Raw genomic sequence first — 27,084 nt, forward strand, 5'->3', positions numbered from 1 at the left:
TATACAGTGCATTCCCCAATTCATATTTCCCGCCGTTTTGCACACGACACTCACCGGAAACGGAAAAATAATCAAAGAAAAAAGATTTTTTTTTTAAATGGTGGCTTTTGTTTTGATTTTTTCAATTGAAAATACCTTGAAATTTTGAGTTCAAAAAGTGGTTTTCGGCAAGTATTTTCGCTTGGCAACAATGGCGGCACGTCGCGGTCATTTTCAGGGATCGATAGCTGATTGCGACAGCTAATTTGATAATAAATTTGATCATTTTACCAACAACAAAAATTACCAAATATTGCAATATGAATCTTAGTTCGGGTTTAAAAAAAAATTCTGGTCAGAAAACCACTGTTATCGGGAATAATGGACATAAATACTGGACAACTGGCCACAGATGCCCATAAGTAAACGCAACTTTTTCGATTTTTTGCCTAATTTTAATCACCATTAGCCGATCTAAAATAATAAAAATTACAAAAAAAGACACGAAAATAATACTTGCCGATTAATATATGAACTTTATTTCATGTTTTTATAAAACATGTAAGTGAATATATGTGAGTAAAAATTATAAACTTGTACCCACTCAACGTGGTTTTTGTTAAAAATTAATCCAGTAGTCTAAAGGTTAAGAAAAAGTGATGATGATGATAACTAGTTTAACGTGCCCATATACCACTAGGGTTTCGAACACGCCCATCCCGAGTCCGACCTCCGATAAGATCGGTGGCCTGACTCGGGATGGAGGGGGGGGGGGGGTTAGGGGGGTGAAAATGGGCAGAATTTTTAAAATAGCAATTAGTAAAAAAGTTAATAGAATAAATTAAAAAGAGAGAGAAAATGTTACAAGCCAAAAATAAAAAGAATTCACTGCTCGGCCGAATATTTATACAATTTGGAGCATTTTAGAAGGACAGTCCAAAATTAAATGAGAGAAAGAAGAGAGGATCGAAATAAAATTTTGAACGCAAATCTAAAAGTTTAAAGTCCGATCGATATGTCCACGTAAGTGGCCTCGTTAAGGCCATTTGGGTGCACAGCTTATAGGGACGAGATGGTTTGCATCCCGTCAAGAATACCCATAGATTGACAGTCATTAGAGGTTGAAGGTGTAATGCTGTGCTGAAATACAGATCTTGAGAAGCCGGATCCGTCTGAACGAGAGAGAGTATCAGACTAGGGTATAGTCCGGTCGTCATGGGTTGGTATGGTGGTGTGGACGGGCCCGACTCCAGAGGATACGAGATGGTATTACTATAAAGCAAAGTAAAGTCTAGAAAAGAGTAGTAGGGGCCGACCCCGCTTCCTATTTCTTCTTAGAGTGGGGCGGTCAATCTTCCAGTGCTGCTAGGACAGGCTCGGACATGTAGAGACTAAATGCGAACAACCGTGGCGTTATACGAGAAACGAAAAAACAAGTCGACATACTCAGCCGGAGAAATGACGTGGAGGTAAGGAATCTCGCTAAAAAAGAATCCAACCTGGTGGTGCAAGCTGTCGAAACGAGAAGCGTTCCAGTGTTCAATTAGTTCCAATGGCCGCATACATCCCAGTAGAAAACTTCATTTCGCTGACAAAAACAATGCAATGAAGGATCCCCAAGTCGAGCACACGAAAGCAAGTGCAGTGTGCACAAGCGAAACAAACACGTCTTACCGTGTCGAGCTCCAGTCTGATGAATGAGAAAAAGTGAACAATACCAGCTCCAGTCTGATGAATGAGAAAAAGTGAACAATACCTGTGACAATCTAAAATGAGTTGTCAGATATCAGGATTAGGAGTAAGTGTGATGGAAATATTTCACTACTATTGGATTGATGGCTTTCTTATTTAATGTTTGTCTGAAAAGGCTTACAAAGGTAATTATTACATATTAAGGAAGGTAAAAAATTCATTGTATGTGTAAAATGAAATAATAAATATCCTTAAGCCCACTGCATTTGATTATTGTTAAATCACATTGTGGAAGGAGATAAAGAATCTAATTTTTCTTTTAAATAAACAAAAATGAAGCCTTGGTTAATAGACTGAAGCCTTGATTAATGGAATAAAGCCTTGATTAATGGACTGAAGCCTTGATTAATGGACTGAAACCTTGATTAATGGAATAAAGCCTTGATTAATGGAATGAAGCCTTGATTAATGGACTGAAGGCTTGATTAATGGACTGAAGCCTTGATTAATAGACTGAAGCCTTGATTAATGGAATGAAGGCTTGATTAATGGAATGAAGCCTTGATTAATGGACAGAAGCCTTGATTAATGGACTGAAGCCTTGATTAATGGACTGAAGCCTTGATTAATGGACAGAAGCCTTGATTAATGGAATGAAGCCTTGATTAATGGAATAAAGCCTTGATTAATGGAATAAAGCCTTGATTAATAGACTGAAGGCTTGATTAATGGAATGAAGGCTTGATTAATGGACTGAAGCCTTGATTAATAGACTGAAGGCTTGATTAATGGAATGAAGGCTTGATTAATGGACTGAAGCCTTGATTAATAGACTGAAGCCTTGATTAATAGACTGAAGCCTTGATTAATAGACTGAAGGCTTGATTAATGGAATGAAGCCTTGATTAATGGACTGAAGCCTTGATTAATGGACAGAAGCCTTGATTAATAGACTGAAGCCTTGATTAATGGAATGAAGCCTTGATTAATAGACTGAAGCCTTGATTAATAGACTGAAGCCTTGATTAATGGAATAAAGCCTTGATTAATGGAATGAAGCCTTGATTAATGGAATGAAGCCTTGATTAATGGAATAAAGCCTTGATTAATAGACTGAAGCCTTGATTACTGGACTGAAGCCTTGATTAATGGACAGAAGCCTTGATTAATGGACTGAAGCCTTGATTAATGGACTGAAGCCTTGATTAATGGAATGAAGCCTTGATGAATGGACTGAAGCCTTGATTAATGGACTGAAGGCTTGATTAATGGACTGAAGCCTTGATTGATGGAATGAAGGCTTGATCGATGGAATGAAGGCTTGATCGATGGAATGAAGCCTTGATTAGTGGAATGAAGGCTTGATTAATGGAATGAAGGCTTGATTAATGGAATGAAGCCTTGATTAATGGACTGAAGCCTTGATTAATGGACAGAAGCCTTGATTAATGGACTGAAGCCTTGATTAATGGACTGAAGCCTTGCTTAATGGACTGAAGCCTTGATTAATGGACAGAAGCCTTGATTAATGGACTGAAGGCTTGATTAATGGACTGAAGGCCCTTATACCTAGATATTTCATTATTCTGTGTGATATGGTCAAGCTGATGGGTGGAATGGTGTGTGACAATTAGATGTTTTCTTATTATGCTCTGACAATAGAACATGGTGACTAGTAGTAACTAGATATTTCATTATTTTCTTTCTCATATACCCTTTGGACAGAACTCTGTATGAGATTGTTGATATGACACCTGGGGAATATTGATGTCAAGACAGCTGATTGGTTGTTCTATAGTGATGACTTGGACACCAAAGTCACTCTGATGAATGAAATGAAGAAGTTACTTAAACAGATTGCTGTATGTGATAGCCATGCAAGTGTGGATACACCATTAACAAGTTGGACTTGGAAAAATTTTGAGAAAATAATTTTTTAAATACCTGGTTCTTGTGGTTGTGTAATAAATAGAATACTACACCCCTGTCCATAAGATAAGACTTTTCTTCCACTTGGTTGTGTTGTAGAGCTGAGAGCAGAGATTGAGAAGCTGCAGGCACGCACTGGACAGATGGGTGACGACAGCCACACAGAGAGTTGGACGGAGATCGCCATTCTACGAGAGAGGCTTCTCGCCAAGGAGAAACAGATGGATGACATGTCCAGGTAACTAGCTTCAACCTAACTTAGGAGAACTTCTAGACAAATGCTTCCCTGGTATGATTCTCAGTTAGGTAATTGAAGATGTACTGCAGATGTCAGCTAATTAAAAATGTATATAACCTAAAAAGGGGATAAACAAAATAATAATTTTAGTTTGCATAACCTTTTTTTTGTGTTATTGAAAATGAAAATAGAAAACATCTTGCTAGAACTGATCATTTAGTAAATTTTGTTCAAATAGTATCTAATTAAATTTCCCTTACATTCATTACAATTTAACGTCATCCCTTAGGTCCAGCCATTTGCGAGTTTGTTAATTTCTCGATGAGTGTAAATTACAATTTAACGCCATCCCTTAGGTCCAGCCATTTGCGAGTTTGTTAATTTCTCGATGAGTGTAAATTACAATTTAACGTCATCCCTTAGGTCCAGCCATTTGCGAGTTTGTTAATTTCTCGATGAGTGTAAATTACAATTTAACGTCATCCCTTAGGTCCAGCCATTTGCGAGTTTGTTAATTTCTCGATGAGTGTAAATTGTTGACTAATTTGTTTTAAAGAATTTGTTGTGAAAATTGTTTTTTTTAGAAATACATGGATGAGGGTTGTCTACCTTGGTTATAATATGATTGTTTGCTGTTTTATACAGGTCATGGCAGGATCGATTCCGCCAGGCTGAGGCGAGGAAGTTGCAAGAGTCCCAGCTACTGGAGGCAAGTGGGGCATTTCTCTAGTGCCTGCCATTTAATCATTGTGTTCAAACCACTGACCCTCATTATTAGGCAATAGAAAACAGTTTTGGTTACAGTTTGCTTTTTATTTTTAACTTGCACATTGCTTATAACATTTTGTTTAACTTAACAGTTTTGGCAAATCCAATCTGCTTCAAGTCATCCTGATGTTTTTCAGTAGCACAAAATTAATTGTATATGAAACAAACAAGATCCGTTACATGGAAACTAGAGTGGGTGACTTTACAAGAGCTTTAAGTGTTGGTGTTTAGTTTTACTCTTAACTGTTGCAAGATGCTATGTCAGTATGTAAATTGACCTAACCAGATGGTTGGGTCTACTGTCCATTTTTTACTTTGAGCGTTGAATGTAGATAAAGTATATATATAGAGGATTCGTCACGAGTATTTTTTAATATGGGAAATATCACCCAAGGCTTCGTTAATCTGTATTTGTCGAGCCTTTGGCGAGACAAATACAGATTAACAGGCCAAGGTTGATATTTACCATATTAAAAAATACGAGTGACGAATTCTATTTATCATATCACTGTCAATTTTGTTTATTTTTCACTTAAATGATTAATAAACAAAACCCCAACGCTCGGACGTAACAATTTGTTATGACGTATGAATACATGCACATGTCAATCACTCAGCTGATAATCGGTTTGTCAATACACCTTGAAGGTTATCTATGCTTTCTGAAACTAGGTTAAAAGCGGACAGAACGATTGTAGCTATTTAAACAATTTAATACTAATTTAACAGTTTTATATATACACAATGAAATTATAATAAAATAATTGACAATAGCCAAATTTTTCAAAATAACTTTTCGCGGAATTTTGCTGAATACTACGTCATTGTCAGACATAGGCGTATCTACGTCACTGACCTATTTAAGGGCTTCATCAAGTTCAGTCGCCATCGGAATCACGGTCAAAAATGATTCTTCGTTGTTTTATGGGGACAACAGGACTTTTAGGCTGAGCCAGATTTATTACGATGTTGCCCCCACTGGCATTGCCTCCAAACATGGTGTTCACACCGCCAGAAATATTGATGATCTGTGATTGTTTCGAATTTAAAAGTGTTGTCGGATTTCCTTCGAAGACGAACACACGGGAACCAAACTTGAGGATTCACAAGATGTAGATATCGCGGACAGAATGTGCGACAGTTCTTTGTGTTGGTCGTGATTTATATGGCTGTATGCATTAACTGAATGAATATTTTTGTGTCCTGTTATCTGCATGTTTTAATGAGCAGGAACGTGATTGTCGTTCAGTTTTTGGACCAGATATTTGTGTGCAGAGTGGTTCGTCAGGCGTTTAGTGGTACAAATATTACCACTCGAACACATGTTTTTCATCAGTCCAGCAAGTTTATTTCTACCAATGCATTGACCGAGGAACCACTGTTCTCCTGCTTTCGGCATACCGAGTGTGTGTGTGTGTGTGTGTGTGTGTGTATGTGTAGCAGTGTATAATGGGTCGTCAGCACAAACGTTTCGCAGTCGTTTTGAAGAATAAAACTTGAAAACTTCAACGGGACATCGAAGGGGATTTTGTGTGTTTGCCCACATTTTTGGAATAACGTCTCTGCAATCGCGGGGATTTTCTCATACTTTGCATACTTGCAAAAGACAACTTCAAAAGACGCCATGTTTGTTCGTCAACAATTTTGACAGGTGAAAATAGTTCCACATTTTGGTATATAATTTGTGTAATAATGTAATTTGCATACTTATGTTCTAAATATTTGCATACTTATGTCTCAAAATATGTGATTTATGTAATGGGCGTGCCCAATGTTATTCCTTAGTAGTGATATGATAAATAGAGGTTATTAGCAGAGTGTTTTTCGGTATCGTCAATATCATATATTAGGAATAAAAATTGTATTATGCGAGCCTCTGGCGAGCATAATACATTATTTTTATTCCTAATATATGATATTGACGATACCGAAATACTCGAGGGTAGTAATCTCTTTATCATATAAGCTCAAGCTTAATATATATGTTTTTTCTAAACTGTACACCCAACTTAAATCCCATCCGCCATTACTAGATATTCAAATGACGTAAGAATATGTGGCGCGGTGTATTTTTGAATGGAAATGACGTCATTTTGGATGTCCTTACATCAAAATAAAGTTATGCCTAACGTTTTTTGTTTTTCTGAACGCTGGACAGCTTTCAGTGTCAAATTGCCATTGAAATATTTTTATTTGATGACTATGAATGCATACGTCAGTCATGGAATGTCACCCAAGTACGTTTGCTTAAATGTCAATAAACCTAGTGCCAAGACCTCGACTAATTTACATCTAATTTGCAAAGTTATCAAATTCGTAAAGTATGTGATCTGAAAAATATCACATACTTTGACTGCACTGAAAATGTAAGATATTATATGATATATATATATGTGTGTATATATATATATATATATATATATATATATATATATATATATATATATAATTATACACACATATAAACAATTGTAAAGATTTTTGGTAACAGTGTTTTAAATTCAAATAAAATGCTGGTTAAAAAAAAATATATATATACCAGCTTTATAAGTGAAAACCCCCCACCTGTAGGTGATAAACTCAAATACACCTTTGTAATTACATTTTCTAAACCTCTCCTGGGTGTTAAATTAAAATATCTTTTGTTGAGATTGTCAATTTCTTCAGTTGTTTTGTGGAGTGTTAAGAACTAATTATACCCTCAGGGCAGGATTTAGCTCAGTCAATCGAGTGCTCGTCTGAGGTGCTTGTGTCATAGTGCTTTCCTATCTGGGAAAATGCATATGAAAGATCCCTTGCTACTAATGGAAAAATTACTTTGTCAGAATATCCAAGTGTTTGACATCCAGTAGCTGATGATTAATTAACCAATGTGCTCTAGTTGTGTCGTCAAACAAAACAAACTTTTAATTATACTCTCCTCCATATTGGTTGTTATGAAATAGCTATTATGAATGGTTCCTATTTTAATTATACCCTCCTCCATATTGGTTGTTATGAAATAGCTATTATGAATGGTTCCTATTTTAATTATACCCTCCTTCATATTGGTTGTTATGAAATAGCTATTGTGAATGGTTCCTATTATACCCTCCTCCATATTGGTTGTTATCAAATAGCTATTATGAATGGTTCCTATTTTGCCCTCCTCCATATTGGTTGTTACCAAATAGCTATTATGAATGGTTCCTATTTTGCCCTCCTCCATATTGGTTGTTACCAAATAGCTATTGTGAATGGTTCCTATTATACCCTCCTCCATATTGGTTGTTATAAAATAGCTATTATGAATGGTTCCTATTTTACCCTCCTCCATATTGGTTGTTACGAAATAGCTATTGTGAATGGTTCCTATTTTACCCTCCTCCATATTGGTTGTTAGGAAATGGCTATTATGAATGGTTCCTATTTTAATTATACCCTCTTCCATATTGGTTGTTATCAAATAGCTATTATGAATGGTTCCTATTTTAATTATACCCTCCTCCATATTGGTTGTTATCAAATAGCTATTATGAATGGTTCCTGTTATACCCTCCTCCATATTGGTTGTTATCAAATAGCTATTATGAATGGTTCCTATTTTACCCTCCTCCATATTGGTTGTTATGAAATAGCTATTATGAATGGTTCCTATTATACCCTCCTCCATATTGGTTGTTACGAAATAGCTATTGTGAATGGTTCCTATTATACCCTCCTCCATATTGGTTGTTACGAAATAGCTATTGTGAATGGTTCCTATTATACCCTCCTCCATATTGGTTGTTATGAAATAGCTATTATGAATGGTTCCTATTTTACCCTCCTCCATATTGGTTGTTACGAAATAGCTATTGTGAATGGTTCCTATTATACCCTCCTCCATATTGGTTGTTACGAAATAGCTATTGTGAATGGTTCCTATTTTACCCTCCTCCATATTGGTTGTTAGCAAATAGCTATTATGAATGGTTCCTATTATACCCTCCTCCATATTGGTTGTTAGGAAATGGCTATTATGAATGGTTCCTATTATACCCTCCTCCATATTGGTTGTTAGGAAATGGCTATTATGAATGGTTCCTATTTTACCCTCCTCCATATTGGTTGTTAGCAAATAGCTATTATGAATGGTTCCTATTATACCCTCCTCCATATTGGTTGTTATGAAATAGCTATTATGAATGGTTCCTATTTTACCCTCCTCCATATTGGTTGTTACGAAATAGCTATTGTGAATGGTTCCTATTATACCCTCCTCCATATTGGTTGTTACGAAATAGCTATTGTGAATGGTTCCTATTTTACCCTCCTCCATATTGGTTGTTAGCAAATAGCTATTGTGAATGGTTCCTATTATACCCTCCTCCATATTGGTTGTTACGAAATAGCTATTGTGAATGGTTCCTATTTTACCCTCCTCCATATTGGTTGTTAGCAAATAGCTATTATGAATGGTTCCTATTATACCCTCCTCCATATTGGTTGTTAGGAAATGGCTATTATGAATGGTTCCTATTTTAATTATACCCTCCTCCATATTGGTTGTTAGGAAATGGCTATTATGAATGGTTCCTATTTTGCCCTCCTCCATATTGGTTGTTACCAAATAGCTATTATGAATGGTTCCTATTTTGCCCTCCTCCATATTGGTTGTTATGAAATAGCTATTGTGAATGGTTCCTATTATACCCTCCTCCATATTGGTTGTTATGAAATAGCTATTATGAATGGTTCCTATTTTAATTATACCCTCCTCCATATTGGTTGTTATCAAATAGCTATTGTGAATGGTTCCTATTTTACCCTCCTCCATATTGGTTGTTAGGAAATGGCTATTATGAATGGTTCCTATTTTGCCCTCCTCCATATTGGTTGTTACCAAATAGCTATTATGAATGGTTCCTATTATACCCTCCTCCATATTGGTTGTTATCAAATAGCTATTATGAATGGTTCCTATTATACCCTCCTCCATATTGGTTGTTATTAAATAGCTATTATGAATGGTTCCTATTATACCCTCCTCCATATTGGTTGTTACGAAATAGCTATTGTGAATGGTTCCTATTTTACCCTCCTCCATATTGGTTGTTATCAAATAGCTATTATGAATGGTTCCTGTTATACCCTCCTCCATATTGGTTGTTACGAAATAGCTATTATGAATGGTTCCTATTTTACCCTCCTCCATATTGGTTGTTACGAAATAGCTATTATGAATGGTTCCTATTTTCAGATGAAGACTATAGTTTTTGTTTGTTTTTCTAGAAATCTGGAATAGCGATGAAGGTGGACCCGATGTTGCCTAAGCTGGTGAACCTGAATGAAGACCCCCAGCTGTCGGAGACGCTGCTGTACATCATCAAGGCAGGCCAGACGCGCGTCGGCCGCATGCAGGACCTCTCCCAGCACGACATACAGCTCAACGGAGCTCTCATTGCAGACAACCACTGGTAATTACAACAAACAAACACCCTACCCCCACCCTTGTCCCACCCTGTCTCACCCTTGTTCACCCTATCTCACACTGTCTCACATTGTAACAGCATGACATACAGCTGAATGGAGCCCTCATTACAGATAATCACTGGTAAAGACTATATTGTGTGCTACCATCACCCCACCTTTGTTTGAGGACGACATACAGCTAAACAGCTCTCACTGAAAGTAACCACTGGTATTCTATTTTATGTCCTGTCCCCTGCCCCCTGCCCCCTGCCCCCTGCCCCCTGCCCCCACCCCCTCCCCATATCCAAGATTTGTGTTATACTGGGGAAGATTAAATTTCTGTTACATTCAATACAATTTAATGCCATCGCATTGATCCAAACGTAGCAACATGAGTTTGTTCATTTTATAATGTCGCAGTTTGCAAATGATTATTTTCTGTTCATACCCAGATGGATGTAAAGGAAATAACAGACAGTCGTTAATAATTACTGTGGTTTGATGTCTTTAACCACTGATTTTGTTATAGACAAGATTTGGCTACATGAACCGCCACTCAAGACGGGTCTCTATAGCCTTACAAGGGGGCGGGACGTAGGCCAGTAGTAAAGCACTCAGTCGGTCCGGGATCGATCCCCTTCGGTGGGTCTATTGGGCTATTTCTCATTCCAGCCAGTGCACCACGATTGGCATATCAACGGCCATGGTATGTACTACTCTATCTGTGGGATGGTACATATAAAAGATCCCTTGCTACTGATCGGAAAGAGTAGCCAACGAAGTGGCGACAGTGGGTTTCCTCTCTCAATATCTGTGTGGTCCTTAACTATATGTCTGACGCCATATAACCGTAAATAGAATGTGTTGAATGCATAGTTAAATAAAACATTTCCTTCCTTCCTATAGCTTTACAAAATGCAAACTTCACATAGGTTGCTAGGTGAGGTTTGTTATACTGTAGTGACACTGAGACGTTTCTGTGATGAGTTTTGTAATAATTTCTTGCTTTCAGCATCATCAACAATGTGGAGGGTGTGATTAACATCACACCAATAGGCGACGCCCCGACGTACGTGAACGGCACTCTGATCACTGACCCCACGACGCTGCATCATGTGAGTACGAGATACTGGGCTTGGGAATCAGAATTTCTTCAACGATTATCGCTTTTAAAAACTGGTTGGCACCAACCGATCAACTTTCAGTTACACTATCAGTTAAATTTATTTGCACGTAATAAAGAATTTGAATTATACGGAAAATGCAGCTGTGGTCATTTTCATCGCAATATGCCCTACAAATTGCCAATTCTACCTTTAGTAACTATTTAATAACCTTTCAATTTTGTGTGTAGACTTGAAGACAAACCTCAACATATTTACGTCAATTACAGTAACATTTCCCCACACAATCGATTATGGATTGTTATAATCGATCATCACATCGGTAGAGCCAAACCAATCAATTTTCTGTTGTAATCGATTGCTGGAATATCACTAAGAGATGCTAACATTTAAGTTGTCATTCACATCTATAAACATATTCATGAGCTTCCAGACTGCATGCTAAGGGGGCATGGCTTAATACCAGCTTAGTGCTTTCTAAGACAAAAGATGTTGATACAATGTTCCTTAAAATTATTCAACATTTTTGATGTATGCTTTTCCCAGTTATTATGAACAGTACTGCATAGTCTGCACAGTCTGACACTGGGAATAGCTATTTTTTAAGCTGTTGAAAGGGTAAGATCTTGTAGGCTTGTAGGAGGTGTGATGCTTAAAGTTGAGAGGTCAGATTAAGTATTGCTAAAATAGACACGAAACAAGGCTGAACATCGACAGAGAGCACGAGGCAGTTGCCATTTAAAGTACACAATATACTTCCTTATAATCTGACTCACTAGCAGCTTTGGCCTTCCATCTTTAAGAAATTAGTCTTAACATTAGGACAACCAATATTAAATTGCAATTTGTTTTCAAATTTAAAAACAAACAAAATTGATTAGTTTGAAGTTACATAAAAAGACAGTAAAATGTATCAGTTTAGAACTACTTCTCAATTTCTAAAATTTGCTTCCACCTTAAAGTGTTTGATTCCCATTCCACAAAATGAATTCTGAGCTCTGCTTGAAACACTGGATGTTCTAGGTAAATTCAATCTGTCAATGTCATTTGTGACAAGATATATTTTCTTTTTCTTTGTCCAGGCTGACAGAGTCATTCTTGGTGGTGATCATTATTTCAGGTAATATATTGTAGTACCACTCACTAAATCTGTTGTCTTTGAGGCTGACAGAGTCATTCTTGGTGGTGATCATTATTTCAGGTAATATATTGTAGTACCACTCACTAAATCTGTTGTCTTTGAGACTGACAGAGTCATTCTTGGTGGTGATCATTATTTCAGGTAATATATTGTAGTACCACTCACTAAATCTGTTGTCTTTGAGGCTGACCGAGTGATTCTTGGTGGTGATCATTATTTCAGGTAATATATTGTAGTACCACTCACTAAATCTGTTGTCTTTGAGGCTGACAGAGTCATTCTTGGTGGTGATCATTATTTCAGGTAATATATTGTAGTACCACTCACTAAATCTGTTGTCTTTGAGGCTGACAGAGTCATTCTTGGTGGTGATCATTATTTCAGGTAATATATTGTAGTACCACTCACTAAATCTGTTGTCTTTGAGGCTGACAGAGTCATTCTTGGTGGTGATCATTATTTCAGGTAATATATTGTAGTACCACTCACTAAATCTGTTGTCTTTGAGGCTGACAGAGTCATTCTTGGTGGTTATCATTATTTCAGGTAATATATTGTAGTACCACTCACTAAATCTGTTGTCTTTGAGGCTGACTGAGTCATTCTTGGTGGTGATCATTATTTCAGGTAATATATTGTAGTACCACTCACTAAATCTGTTGTCTTTGAGAGTCATTCTTGGTGGTGACTGACAGTTGTCTTTGAGTCATTCTTGGTGGTGATCATTATTTCAGGTAATATATTGTAGTACCACTCACTAAATCTGTTGTCTTTGAGGCTGACAGAGTCATTCTTGGTGGTGATCATTATTTCAGGTAATATATTGTAGTACCACTCACTAAATCTGTTGTCTTTGAGGCTGACAGAGTCATTCTTGGTGGTGATCATTATTTCAGGTAATATATTGTAGTACCACTCACTAAATCTGTTGTCTTTGAGGCTGACAGAGTCATTCTTGGTGGTGATCATTATTTCAGGTAATATATTGTAGTACCACTCACTAAATCTGTTGTCTTTGAGGCTGACAGAGTCATTCTTGGTGGTGATCATTATTTCAGGTAATATATTGTAGTACCACTCACTAAATCTGTTGTCTTTGAGGCTGACCACTTATTTCAGGTAATATATTGTAGTACACATTCTTGGTGGTGATCATTATTTCAGGTAATATATTGTAGTACCACTCACTAAATCTGTTGTCTTTGAGGCTGACAGAGTCATTCTTGGTGGTGATCATTATTTCAGGTAATATATTGTAGTACCACTCACTAAATCTGTTGTCTTTGAGTGACAGAGTCATTCTTGGTGGTGATCATTATTTCAGGTAATATATTGTAGTACCACTCACTAAATCTGTTGTCTTTGTCTTTCTTGGTGGTGATCATTATTTCAGGTAATATATTGTAGTACCACTCACTAAATCTGTTGTCTTGAGGCTGACAGAGTCATTCTTGGTGGTGATCATTATTTCAGGTAATATATTGTAGTACCACTCACTAAATCTGTTGTCTTTGAGGCTGACAGAGTCATTCTTGGTGGTGATCATTATTTCAGGTAATATATTGTAGTACCACTCACTAAATCTGTTGTCTTTGAGGCTGACAGAGTCATTCTTGGTGGTGATCATTATTTCAGGTAATATATTGTAGTACCACTCACTAAATCTGTTGTCTTTGAGGCTGACAGAGTCATTCTTGGTGGTGATCATTATTTCAGGTAATATATTGTAGTACCACTCACTAAATCTGTTGTCTTTGAGGCTGACAGAGTCATTCTTGGTGGTTGATCATTATTTCAGGTAATATATTGTAGTACCACTCACTAAATCTGTTGTCTTTGAGGCTGACAGAGTCATTCTTGGTGGTGATCATTATTTCAGGTAATATATTGTAGTACCACTCACTAAATCTGTTGTCTTTGAGGCTGACAGAGTCATTCTTGGGTGGTTTCAGATCATTATTGTTGTCAGGCTGACAGAGTCATTCTTGGTGGTGATCATTATTTCAGGTAATATTGTAGTACCACTCACTAAATCTGTTGTCTTTGAGGCTGACAGAGTCATTCTTGGTGGTGATCATTATTTCAGGTAATATATTGTAGTACCACTCACTAAATCTGTTGTCTTTGAGGCTGACAGAGTCATTCTTGGTGGTGATCATTATTTCAGGTAATATATTGTAGTACCACTCACTAAATCTGTTGTCTTTGAGGCTGACAGAGTCATTCTTGGTGGTGATCATTATTTCAGGTAATATATTGTAGTACCACTCACTAAATCTGTTGTCTTTGAGGCTGACCGAGTCATTCTTGGTGGTGATCATTATTTCAGGTAATATATTGTAGTACCACTCACTAAATCTGTTGTCTTTGAGGCTGACCGAGTCATTCTTGAGGTCATTATTTCAGGTAATATATTGTAGTACCACTCACTAAATCTGTTGTCTTTGAGGCTGACCGAGTCATTTTTGGTGGTGATCATTATTTCAGGTAATATATTGTAGTACCACTCACTAAATCTGTTGTCTTTGAGACTGACAGAGTCATTCTTGGTGGTGATCATTATTTCAGGTAATATATTGTAGTACCAGTGACTAAATCTGTTGTCTTTGATGCTGACCGAGTCATTCTTGGTTGTGATCATTATTTCAGGTAATATATTGTAGTACCAGTGACTAAATCTGTTGTCTTTAAAGCTGACCAGCAGTGAGTTTATAACTTAGTATAGGATGTAAGCTACAGGGGAGATAGCTCTGTGGTACAACCCTTGCTTGAAGGTTTAGTTTGGGGTTTTTTCTACATCCCCAGCGATGGTATCTAAAAGGCTCTGGTAAGTGATGTCCTGTTTGTAGAACAGAGATAACATGTGCTGCAGTGACTACAGATTTCCTCTGTCATCCCTAGACATAACAACTAAATATGAATTTGGTGAATATATTTTATTTCTGATTTGCAAAATGCTAATATGAATATCATGTTTGTGTAAATGTACCACAATTTGTGCTGTTAAAGGCTAAATGAAACCTGCTTTTGGCTACAAATGTTGTGATCAAATTTGCCAAATTGTGGATAATATTTTGGTTCCAACTTAAAGCCTGCGTAATTACCAACTATTTTTTCAGATTTAGTCACCCACAGGAGGTGCAGAAGAACAAGAAAACGACGTCATCAGAAATAAAAGATTTTGAATTTGCGAAACAGGAGTTACTGTGTGTTCAAGAGGCAAGGTATGTGGGGGGGGGGGGGGGGGGGGGGGGGGGGGGGGGGGGGGGGGAGTGTCAGTGTGTATACATGTTTTACTCTGTGAAAGTGCCAGGACCAAGTGTCATAATAACCACATGTATGTGTCGGGGGGGGGGGGGGGGGGGGGGGGGGGGGGGGGGGGGGTGGGGAAGGAGTGTCGGTGTGTATACATGTTTTACTCTGTGAAAGTGCCTCGACCAAGTGTCATAATAACCACATGTATGTGTCAGGGGTGGGGGGGGGGGGGGGGGAGTGTCGGTGTGTATACATGTTTTACTCTGTGAAAGTGCCAGGACCAAATGTCATAATAACCACATGTATGTGTCAGGGGTGGGATGGGTGGGGAAGGAGTGTCGTGTGTATACATGTTTTACTCTGTGAAAATGCCACGACCAAGTGTCATAATAACCACATATATGTGTCAGGGGTGGGGGGGGGGGGGGGTGGGATGGGGAAGGAGTGTCGGTGTGTATACATATTTTACTCTGTGAAAGTGCCTCGACCAAGTGTCATAATAACCACATGTATGTGTCAGGGGTGGGGTGGGTGGGTGGGGAAGGAGTGTTGGTGTGTATACATATTTTACTCTGTGAAAGTGCCACGACCAAGTGTCATAATAACCACATGTATGTGTCAGAGGTGGGGTGGGTGGAGAAGGATTGTCGGTGTGTATACATGTTTTACTCTGTGAAAGTGCCACGACCAAGTGTCATAATAACCACATGTATGTGTCAGAGGTGGGGTGGGTGGAGAAGGATTGTCGGTGTGTATACATGTTTTACTCTGTGAAAGTGCCTCGACCAAGTGTCATAATAACCACATGTATGTGTCAGGGTGGGGTGGGTGGGGAAGGAGTGTCGGTGTGTATACATGTTTTACTCTCTGAAAGTGCCACGACCAAGTGTCATAATAACCACCTATATGTGTCAGGGGTGGGGGTGGGATGGGGAAGGAGTGTCAATGTGTATACATATTTTACTCTGTGAAAGTGCCTTGACCAAGTGTCATAATAACCACATGTATGTGTCAGGGGTGGGGTGGGTGGGTGGGGAAGGAGTGTCGGTATGTATACATGTTTTACTCTGTGAAAGTGCCTCGACCAAGTGCCATAATAACTACATGTATGTGTCGGGTGGGTTGGTGGGGAAGGAGTGTCGGTGTGTATACATATTTTAGTGTCATAATAACCACATGTTGGATATCTATAGCCATAGTTCTAAATGTACTGACGTGTTAACATTCCATTCATTTCTGTGCAATTACCATGATTTTTAAAAAATCAAGACATAAAAATTAAAATGATTGTTTCTGTAAGTCGTAATATATCACAATTATTCAAAGCAAACCCAGACCCAGTATGTGTATTACTGTATGACATGACTTGAAATGAATGCCTTTTTTTTAAATAGACTTGTGAATTTAAAAAAAAATTTTAATTAAAGGAGACTGGACACCAAATCATATATACGGCGTAATGAATTGTTTGCCGTCATAAACCACAACACGCAACTACTGCGCTCCCCTTATTGACTAAGTTAAGCGTGCCAGTCTTGGTTGGGTTTTTTTTTCGACGATGTTTGCCGGAAACTGTCGACAAATTGATGAGCTAGACCCGTGACGTCATCGATGAGAGGAAAACTGAAGAAACTACCAAGCAGCATGGACGAACTTAGCGATTCGAGTGACGAAGAGTTGTGTCCAGCTTGTGCTAATGGCATCAAACCGTATCAGTTTGAACCACTTATCAGAGACTTTGTCAATAATCCTGGAAATGTTGTCTTAGATGAAAATTTGGATGAATCAACTGCCGACTTCCTTTTATCTTTAGGATTTTGTAATCATGATTTCAAACCAACTGTTTCAGGTAGTTTGCTCCACATACTGACATAAAACACATTTGTTATATATTGGAGGGGAGCTTTTCTTTATCACATTAATTTTTGCCATTGTAACCAAAATCTGATGTAGAGTTTATACCAAGTCTGTCAGTGCCCCCCCCCCCAAGAGACGTTAGTATGGAGTCGTTATGGGCTGTCGGTGAAAATTAATTTGGTAATTATAGGTAAATAAATGTGAAGTTTAAATATTCGTATGTGAACAGATTGCAATACCTTTATTTAATGTATATCTTAAATACATACTTGTTTTAATTTTCACATTGTAAATGTACCATAACCTGCTGTATTTAGTTGGTGTAAAGCCCATTCGACGACAATAATGCGTCCATGTTTTAAAACAACTTTTGGTGTTTTTTTGGAAATCGAAACCATGATGTTGGCCGTTTCTTGGGATGCATTGCTGTTACTGTTGCAGTTAAACACTGCGCAGTTAACCATCATATAATTACGTCGACAGTGTATAATAACACTAATTATCTTGTAAATTAAATTTCTGATAAACCTGGAGACAAAAAAAAAAAAGGCGACTAAAAGGCACAACCAAAGAATCAACACGTGTACTGGTATTGCTTGGTAACTCTCACCGATGACGTATTGCCTCGCTTTCGTTCAGATTTGTGCATAATCCCGCCCACTTCTGTTTTTACCCCAAACCTAAGACGCGCAGCTGACCGGTGCCTCGCAGCGAGCCAGGCGTTAGAGTAATGCGGTCTTTGAAGCTAACTTAATCCATTGCACACTACATGTCTTTTGGTGTCCGGTCTCCTTTAAGAGCTTGAATTCAGTTTTTAAATTATTTACGTGGAAAGCAAAATAAACTATGTATTAAAACTGGGTCAGGTTAGAGTAAATGCTTCTCTCTTTTTTTTCTTTTTATTATTAATTTGCTTACACTTATAGTTTTAACTGTAAAAACTGTCATCAAAATGTAAATGATTTGTACAATTCAAGTAATTGAGAAATATCTTACCTGGGTAAACTTCACATGAAATGACTTGTGGATTTAGAAATATTGTTCCGCGATACTGTGATGTATACGTGTTGTGTGCAGGTTACAGCAGGAGTTGGAGGCTGCACGGCGGAAGGCTCAGGAGGAGATCGAGCGCCAGCTGGAGAAGGCGAAGAAGGAGGCAGCTCACGAGCTGAACCAGCAGAGGAGCGGCTACGAGGACAAGCTGGCCGGCTACCACGACAGACTCGCCGGCTACCAGGACAAACTCGCGCAGCTCGAGAAGGCTCTGGTTAGTGAAGAGAACTCCCTGTTTAGACAGGATACTAAATAAACTCCCGGGGTTCATGTGGTCTGGTTAGTGAACAGAACTCCATGTTTAGAGAGGAAACTAAACTCAGGGTTCCTGTGGGTCTGGTTAGTGAAGAGAACTCCGTGTTTAGAGAGAAAACTAAACTCTCGGGGTTCATGTGGGTCTGGTTAGTGAAGAGAACTCCGTGTTTAGAGAGGAAACTAAACTCTCGGGGTTCCTGTGGCAGGGGATGCACTTGGGATTTTTTTTGACTGGCCAATCGGGCCACTCACAGGAACACTTTGACTCGCCCGTACAACTTTTGAATGGCCCGTGACCGAATTTCGTTTAAAAAAAAGAACTTTATTAAATTGCACTTTAAAAACATGTTATCACATCATACAAACAATAATAACTACACAAAAGAAGCAAACAGAACTTGTTTTAGTTATATTACAAACTGTAGTAATTAAATTATAATTATTATGTTGTCACGGGACACACACAATCAAACATCTGGGATGTTTTACCAAGGCTCGGTCTTCAAATGAATAAGGTGCTTTTATGGCCGTATGACGAGTAATTAAAAAATACTAAGGTGACAGCAATCTATATTGACATCGTTCACAGTGACAAATGGGAGTTTGGTATAGTAGACTCGATATATTTCGTCAGAAATGAAAACATTCCAACAAAATGTAACTTCGGAAAACTTAAGGCTAGTAAACAAAATCTTTCTGCGAAACAGCGTAGCAGAATGTGACGAGTTGTTCCAATTGTAACTAAATGAAAAGTAGACGGACATGGCCGAGGTGTTCCGATTGAAACTATGAATACATTTACGTGGTCGAGGTTTTTAGAATATGTAATCAAAACCGGCCGAGGCATTCCGAATGGTTTTAGACTGGTCGATAGACTGGTCACTGTTATGTCCTATAGGGGTTTGGTTGCGCAGATACTAATAGGAAACCAGTTGAAAACAATAAATAAAAAATAACTTTCCGATCTCTTACAAACATTAGTTATTTGCATTTTGATACATAACACAATATGCAGAAATTTATGGTCGCCAGGCGGGCGACACGTGATACGGTTTTGACTTGCCCGATGCTATTTTGACTCTCCACGGGCGATTGGGTGACCGCAAAGTGCACACCCTGCTGTGGGTCTAGTTAGTGAAGAGAACTCTGTGTTTAGAGAGGAAACTAAACTCAGGGTTCAAGTGGGTCTGGTTAGTGAAGAGAACTCCATGTTTAGAGAGGAAACTAAACTCGGGGTTCCTGTGGGTCTGGTTAGTGAAGAGAACTCCATGTTTAGAGAGGAAACTAAACTCGGTGTTCCTGTGGGTCTGGTTAGTGAAGAGAACTCAGTATTTAGACAGGAAACTAAACTCTCGGGGTTCCTGTGGGTCTGGTTAGTGAAGAGAACTCCATGTTTAGAGAGGAAACTAAACTCGGGGTTCCTGTTGGTCTGGTTAGTGAACAGAACTCCATGTTTAGAGAGGAAACTAAACTCTTGGGGTTCCTGTGGGTCTGGTTAGTGAAGAGAACTCCATGTTTAGAGAGGAAACTAAACTCAGGGTTCCTGTGGGTCTGGTTAGTGAAGAGAACTCAGTCTTTAGAGAGGAAACTAAACTCTTGGGGTTCCTGTGGGTCTGGTTAGTGAAGAGAACTCCATGTTTAGAGAGGAAACTAAACTCAGGGTTCCTGTGGGTCTGGTTAGTGAAGAGAACTCAGTCTTTAGAGAGGAAACTAAACTCTTGGGGTTCCTGTCGGTCTGGTTAGTGAAGAGAACTCCGTGTTTAGAGAGGAAACTAAACTCAGGGTTCATGTGGGTCTGGTTAGTGAAGAGAACTCCGTGTTTAGAGAGGAAACTAAACTCAGGGTTCATGTGGGTCTGGTTAGTGAAGAGAACTCGGTGTTTAGAGAGGAAACTAAACTCAGGGTTCATGTGGGTCTGGTTAGTGAAGAGAACTCCGTGTTTAGAGAGAAAACTAAACTCTTGGGGTTCATGTGGGTCTGGTTAGTGAAGAGAACTCCGTGTTTAGAGAGGAAACTAAACTCTTGGGGTTCCTTTCGGTCTGGTTAGTGAAGAGAACTCTGTGTTTAGAGAGGAAACTAAACTCAGGGTTCCTGTAGGTCTGGTTAGTGAAGAGAATTCTGTGTTTAGAGAGGAAACTAAACTCCTGGGGTTCATGTGGGTCTAGTTAGTGAAGAGAACTCAGTGTTTAGAGAGGAAACTAAACTCTTGGGGTTCCTGTTGGTCTGGTTAGTGAAGAGAACTCAGTGTTTAGAGAGGAAACTAAACTCTTGGGGTTCCTGTTGGTCTGGTTAGTGAAGAGAACTCCGTGTTTAGAGAGGAAACTAAACTCAGGGTTCCTGTGGGTCTGGTTAGTAAAGAGAATTCCGTGTTTAGAGAGAAAACTAAACTCCTGGGGTTCCTGTGGGTCTGGTTAGTGAAGAGAACTCCGTGTTTAGAGAGGAAACTAAACTCTTGGGGTTCCTTTCGGTCTGGTTAGTGAAGAGAACTCTGTGTTTAGAGAGGAAACTAAACTCAGGGTTCCTGTAGGTCTGGTTAGTGAAGAGAATTCTGTGTTTAGAGAGGAAACTAAACTCCTGGGGTTCATGTGGGTCTAGTTAGTGAAGAGAACTCAGTGTTTAGAGAGGAAACTAAACTCTTGGGGTTCCTGTTGGTCTGGTTAGTGAAGAGAACTCAGTGTTTAGAGAGGAAACTAAACTCTTGGGGTTCCTGTTGGTCTGGTTAGTGAAGAGAACTCCGTGTTTAGAGAGGAAACTAAACTCAGGGTTCCTGTGGGTCTGGTTAGTAAAGAGAATTCCGTGTTTAGAGAGAAAACTAAACTCCTGGGGTTCCTGTGGGTCTGGTTAGTGAAGAGAACTCCGTGTTTAGAGAGGAAACTAAACTCTTGGGGTTCCTGTTGGTCTGGTTAGAGAAGAGAACTCCGTGTTTAGAGAGGAAACTAAACTCAGGGTTCCTGTGGGTCTGGTTAGTAAAGAGAATTCCGTGTTTAGAGAGAAAACTAAACTCCTGGGGTTCCTGTGGGTCTGGTTAGTGAAGAGAACTCAGTGTTTAGAGAGGAAACTAAAATCCTGGGGTTCATGTGGGTCTGGTTAGTGAAGAGAACTCCGTGTTTAGAGAGGAAACTAAACTCTTGGGGTTCCTGTTGGTCTGGTTAGAGAAGAGAACTCCGTGTTTAGAGAGGAAACTAAACTGTTGGGGTTCCTGTTGGTCTGGTTAGTGAAGAGAACTCCGTGTTTGGAGAGGAAACTAAACTCAGGGTTCCTGTGGGTCTGGTTAGTGAAGAGAACTCTGTGTTTAGAGAGAAAATTAAACTACATGACTGTGGTACACTCGTGGTTCATTTGGGTCGTGAAAATACTGAAGAGTTAGGGTTTGTGCAAACATAATTTTTCTAGCATGCAAAATCATCAAATTTTAAATTGAGTTTACATCGAAAATGAAATATTTTTGTTATGCAGTGAAGCCTGTGTTTAGAGGATCATGTTTTAGATATTTTTGTTATGCAGTGAAGCCTGTGTTTAGAGGATCACGTTTTAGATATTTTTGTTATGCAGTGAAGCCTGTGTTTAGAGGATCACGTTTTAGATATTTTTGTTATGCAGTGAAGCCTGTGTTCAGAGGATCACGTTTTAGATATTTTTGTTATGCAGTGAAGCCTGTGTTTAGAGGATCACGTTTTAGATATTTTTGTTATGCAGTGAAGCCTGTGTTTAGAGGATCACGTTTTAGATATTTTTGTTATGCAGTGAAGCCTGTGTTGAGAGGATCACGTTTTAGATATTTTTGTTATGCAGTGAAGCCTGTGTTCAGAGGATCATGTTTTAGATATTTTTGTTATGCAGTGAAGCCTGTGTTTAGAGGATCACGTTTTAGATATTTTTGTTATGCAGTGAAGCCTGTGTTTAGAGGATCACGTTTTAGATATTTTTGTTATGCAGTGAAGCCTGTGTTTAGAGGATCACGTTTTAGATATTTTTGTTATGCAGTGAAGCCTGTGTTTAGAGGATCACGTTTTAGATATTTTTGTTATGCAGTGAAGCCTGTGTTTAGAGGATCACGTTTTAGATATTAGAACATTTGGGTCCATGAGACTTATGGACGGTTTTAACAGTATTCAGGTTTATTTCCCCAGGTTTCAGTGCAATTGTATTTTGTCAAATATTACTGCTAAAGGCCACTACTTTAAACTTTGTTTGCTGTTGAAATGTCAATAACAGGTTTTTTTGTATCAGCTAGAATAATTATTCAATGAAAACATTGCTGATTTTTTTTTTTTTTTATCTTTTAAACATTGACATTGTGCTTTAGAAAGATCAAAGTTGCGAGACTCAGAAAGTTGAAGAATCGCGACAAGAAGCTGAAGATTTAATTAATCAACTCAAGAAACAAAAAATGGTAGTGTAACATATTTTATGCATGATTTATAACCAATAAAAAATTTAATTATGTTCGTAATTATTTTTAAAATTAATTTGTATGGGTTTTTTTTCTTAATTTAAAAGTTTTTAAAAATTGTATTTAAAAATGGTTTAAAAAATATATTTACTAATATCTAGTAGATTTATTTGTTAGATTTTAAAATTTTATTTGTTTAAAAGATTACCCAAAATAAAATTAATAATGTGGGCTTTTTTTCCTCAAATTTCTGTTTACAAGATGTGTTTTATTTTTAAAATTTATTTACTACATTTGTAATGTTTTTTTTTTTATTGACAAGATGCTTTTTAAAAAAGATTTTTTAATTTTTTATTTATTTACAAGATGTTGGAACAGGAGGTTCTGGTCGGCAGGAAGAGACAAGAGCTGGAGGAGAAAGCAGCAGAGATGGTAGGTCAAGATCATTTATATTACGCTGTGCTACAAGACAAACGGCTCGAAACGGCCTGTGGCCAAGTAGCCAAATGAGACCACTGTCCCGTTTGGGCGACTTAAATATTTAAAAAATAATGGTGTTAGTCGCCCAAATAATATTATGTGGGCAATCTTCTTTAGAGCTGTAACATATGAACCACTATTAATATTTGTATTTTACATTAAAATTTTGCTTGTGGTTCTCTTACCATAATTTGCTGACATCTATTATTATTTTTGGGCCACCATATGTTTTGTTGAGTTTCGATCCCTGATAAATGGTAGAGTTTTAAAGCTAACCAATAAAGTAACTTCGTATTTCATAGTAGATCCATTGGGTTACTTCTACAGGTAGCAAATACTGGCACTCAAAGGCCATGATAAGTACTGCTCTGTTTCAGACATCCAGATTTCATGAAAACAAACATTTCTCAGAGTGTCGGCAAAAATACTGAACTGAAAGTCCATTACCCATTATTAGATAACAAAATCCATCATTATCATGATTACCCCAAAAAAATATTTTCTAGTTCAATCAACACACTCAACACATCTTATTTACGGTTATATGGCATCAAATATATGGTTAAGGACAACACAGGTTTTGAGAGGAAACCCGCTGTCGCCACTATATGGGCTACTCTTTCCGATTAGCAGCAAGGGATCTTTTACTTGCACTTCCCACAGGCAGGATAGCACAAACCATGGCCTTTGTTGAACCAGTTATGGATATCACTGGTCGGTGCAAGTGGTTTACACCTACCCATTGAGCCTTGCGTAGCACTCACTCAGGGTTTGGAGTCGGTATCTGGATTAAAAATCCCATGCCTCGACTGGGATCCGAACCCAGTACCTACCAGCCTGTAGACCGATGGCCTAACCATGACACCACCGAGGCTGGTCAAACAACTGGTAGAAAGATGCCAGAAAGCTGTGTTAGAAAAACCATCTAGCACACGTCCCCTAGACGGTAATGCAGCCTGGTTAATTGGTCTTGTCATTTAGGAGGTAGACAGCCGTGGCTACCTGTTGATTACATCATTCTGTAAACAAGGTAGTACGTCATATAATATGTACCACTGCATGCATTTCTTCACTTATACTCAGATATAATACACTGAAATTTATAATAATGATACTAAAATTATAAGATTGATTGAACTAGAAAATATTTATGATACTTGTCCTTTCGTAGATGGTTTTTCTGACTGTCCCGAGTCAAGCCCCGATCGTATCAGAGAACACTTCTGTCCCGAGTCAAGCCCCGATCGTATCAGAGAACACTTCTGTCCCGAGTCAAGCCCCGATCGTATCAGAGAACACTTCTGTCCCGAGTCAAGCCCCGATCGTATCAGAGAACACTTCTGTCCCGAGTCAAGCCCCGATCGTATCAGAGACCGGACATGTTGGGGCTAGCTCTGGGTCCACAGAAAATTTCATCAAATTATTTTTTAAACTTAAAAAATTGCAGAAACCCTGTTTATTTTGTAACAAAATTTCAATTATTACATAAAATTAATTTGCCAAATTAAAATAAAATTCACCATTTGTTTTTGATATACACAATTGGCAAATGTGGCGAGTGCCAGAGCTAGCCCTGTCTGTGATGGGCGTGTTTGTAACCTCTGTGGTAAATGTGGCGAGTGCCAGAGCTAGCCCTGTCTGTGATAGGCGTGTTTGAAACCTCTGTGGTCAATGTGGCGAGTGCCAGAGCTAGTCCTGTCTGTGATGGGCGTGTTTGTAACCTCTGTGGTAAATGTGGCGAGTGCCAGAGCTAGCCCTGTCTGTGATGGGGGGCGTGTTTGTAACCCCTGTGGTAAATGTGGCGAGTGCCAAAGCTAGCCCTGCCTGTGATGGGCGTGTTTGTAACCTCTGTGGTAAATGTGGCTAGTGCCAGAGCTAGTCCTGCCTGTGATGGGCATGTTTGTAACCTCTGTGGTAAATGTGGCGAGTGCCAGAGCTAGTCCTGCCTGTGATGGGCGTGTTTGTAACCTCTGTGGTAAATGTGGCGAGTGCCAGAGCTAGCCCTGTCTGTGATGGGCGTGTTTGTAACCTCTGTGGTAAATGTGGCGAGTGCCAGAGCTAGTCCTGCCTGTGATGGGCGTGTTTGTAACCTCTGTGGTAAATGTGGCTAGTGCCAGAGCTAGTCCTGCCTGTGATGGGCGTGTTTGTAACCTCTGTGGTAAATGTGGCGAGTGCCAGAGCTAGTCCTGCCTGTGATGGGCGTGTTTGTAACCTCTGTGGTAAATGTGGCTAGTGCCAGAGCTAGCCCTGCCTGTGATGGGCGTGTTTGTAACCTATGTGGTAAATGTTGCGAGTGCCAGAGCTAGCCCTGTCTGTGATGGGCGTGTTTGTAACCTCTGTGGTAAATGTGGCGAGTGCCAGAGCTAGCCCTGTCTGTGATGGGCGTGTTTGTAACCTCTGTGGTAAATGTGGCGAGTGCCAGAGCTAGTCCTGCCTGTGATGGGCGTGTTTGTAACCTCTGTGGTAAATGTGGCGAGTGCCAGAGCTAGCCCTGTCTGTGATGGGCGTGTTTGTAACCTCTGTGGTAAATGTGGCGAGTGCCAGAGCTAGCCCTGTCTGTGATGGGCGTGTTTGTAACCTCTGTGGTAAATGTGGCGAGTGCCAGAGCTAGCCCTGTCTGTGATGGGCGTGTTTGTAACCTCTGTGGTAAATGTGGCGAGTGCCAGAGCTAGCCCTGTCTGTGATGGGCGTGTTTGTAACCTCTGTGGTAAATGTGGCGAGTGCCAGAGCTAGCCCTGTCTGTGATGGGCGTGTTTGTAACCTCTGTGGTAAATGTGGCGAGTGCCAGAGCTAGCCCTGTCTGTGATGGGCGTGTTTGTAACCTCTGTGGTAAATGTGGCGAGTGCCAGAGCTAGCCCTTGTGAAACCTCTGTGGTAAATGTGGCGAGTGCCAGAGCTAGCCCTGCCTGTGATGGGCGTGTTTGTAACTCTGTGGTAGTGGCGAGTATCGTCTGATGGGCGTGTTTGTAACCTCTGTGGTAAATGTGGCGAGTGCCAGAGCTAGTCCTGCTTGTGATGGGCGTGTTTGAAACCTCTGTGGTCAATGTGGCGTGTTTGTAACCTCTGTGGTAAATGTGGCGAGTGCCAGAGCTAGTCCTGCTTGTGATGGGCGTGTTTGAAACCTCTGTGGTCAATGAGCACATTAAACTAGTTATCGTCTGATGGGCGTGTTTGTAACCTCTGTGGTAAATGTGGCGAGTGCCAGAGCTAGCCCTGTCTGTGATGGGCGTGTTTGTAACCTCTGTGGTAAATGTGGCGAGTGCCAGAGCTAGTCCTGCCTGTGATGGGCGTGTTTGTAACCTCTGTGGTAAATGTGGCGAGTGCCAGAGCTAGCCCTGTCTGTGATGGGCGTGTTTGTAACCTCTGTGGTAAATGTGGCGAGTGCCAGAGCTAGCCCTGCCTGTGATGGGCGTGTTTGTAACCTCTGTGGTAAATGTGGCGAGTGCCAGAGCTAGCCCTGTCTGTGATGGGCGTGTTTGTAACCTCT

The 27,084-nt window shown here is 39.3% G+C and overlaps 1 protein-coding gene across 4 annotated transcripts in view; it reads left to right on the top strand.

Annotated features, from left to right (window-relative positions):
* Positions 1–27,084, top strand: part of LOC121383163 (kinesin-like protein KIF14) — a 95,138-nt gene that overhangs the window by 44,826 nt on the left and 23,228 nt on the right. For 3 of the 4 annotated variants that reach the window (XM_041512991.1, XM_041512993.1, XM_041512990.1), the window contains exons 12-20: positions 3,700–3,838; positions 4,484–4,547; positions 9,860–10,044; positions 11,052–11,154; positions 12,246–12,283; positions 15,424–15,528; positions 18,494–18,683; positions 23,031–23,117; positions 23,484–23,549. In XM_041512991.1, coding sequence (XP_041368925.1) covers positions 3,700–3,838; positions 4,484–4,547; positions 9,860–10,044; positions 11,052–11,154; positions 12,246–12,283; positions 15,424–15,528; positions 18,494–18,683; positions 23,031–23,117; positions 23,484–23,549 — 977 coding nt within the window. Of the gene's footprint in view, positions 1–3,699; positions 3,839–4,483; positions 4,548–9,859; positions 10,045–11,051; positions 11,155–12,245; positions 12,284–14,273; positions 14,312–15,423; positions 15,529–18,493; positions 18,684–23,030; positions 23,118–23,483; positions 23,550–27,084 lie in introns of all 4 variants that reach the window. The other variant, XM_041512992.1, reaches the window with a different exon arrangement.

Source organism: Gigantopelta aegis, chromosome 10 (genome assembly GCF_016097555.1).
Source record: "Gigantopelta aegis isolate Gae_Host chromosome 10, Gae_host_genome, whole genome shotgun sequence".
Taxonomy (NCBI): domain Eukaryota; kingdom Metazoa; phylum Mollusca; class Gastropoda; order Neomphalida; family Peltospiridae; genus Gigantopelta; species Gigantopelta aegis.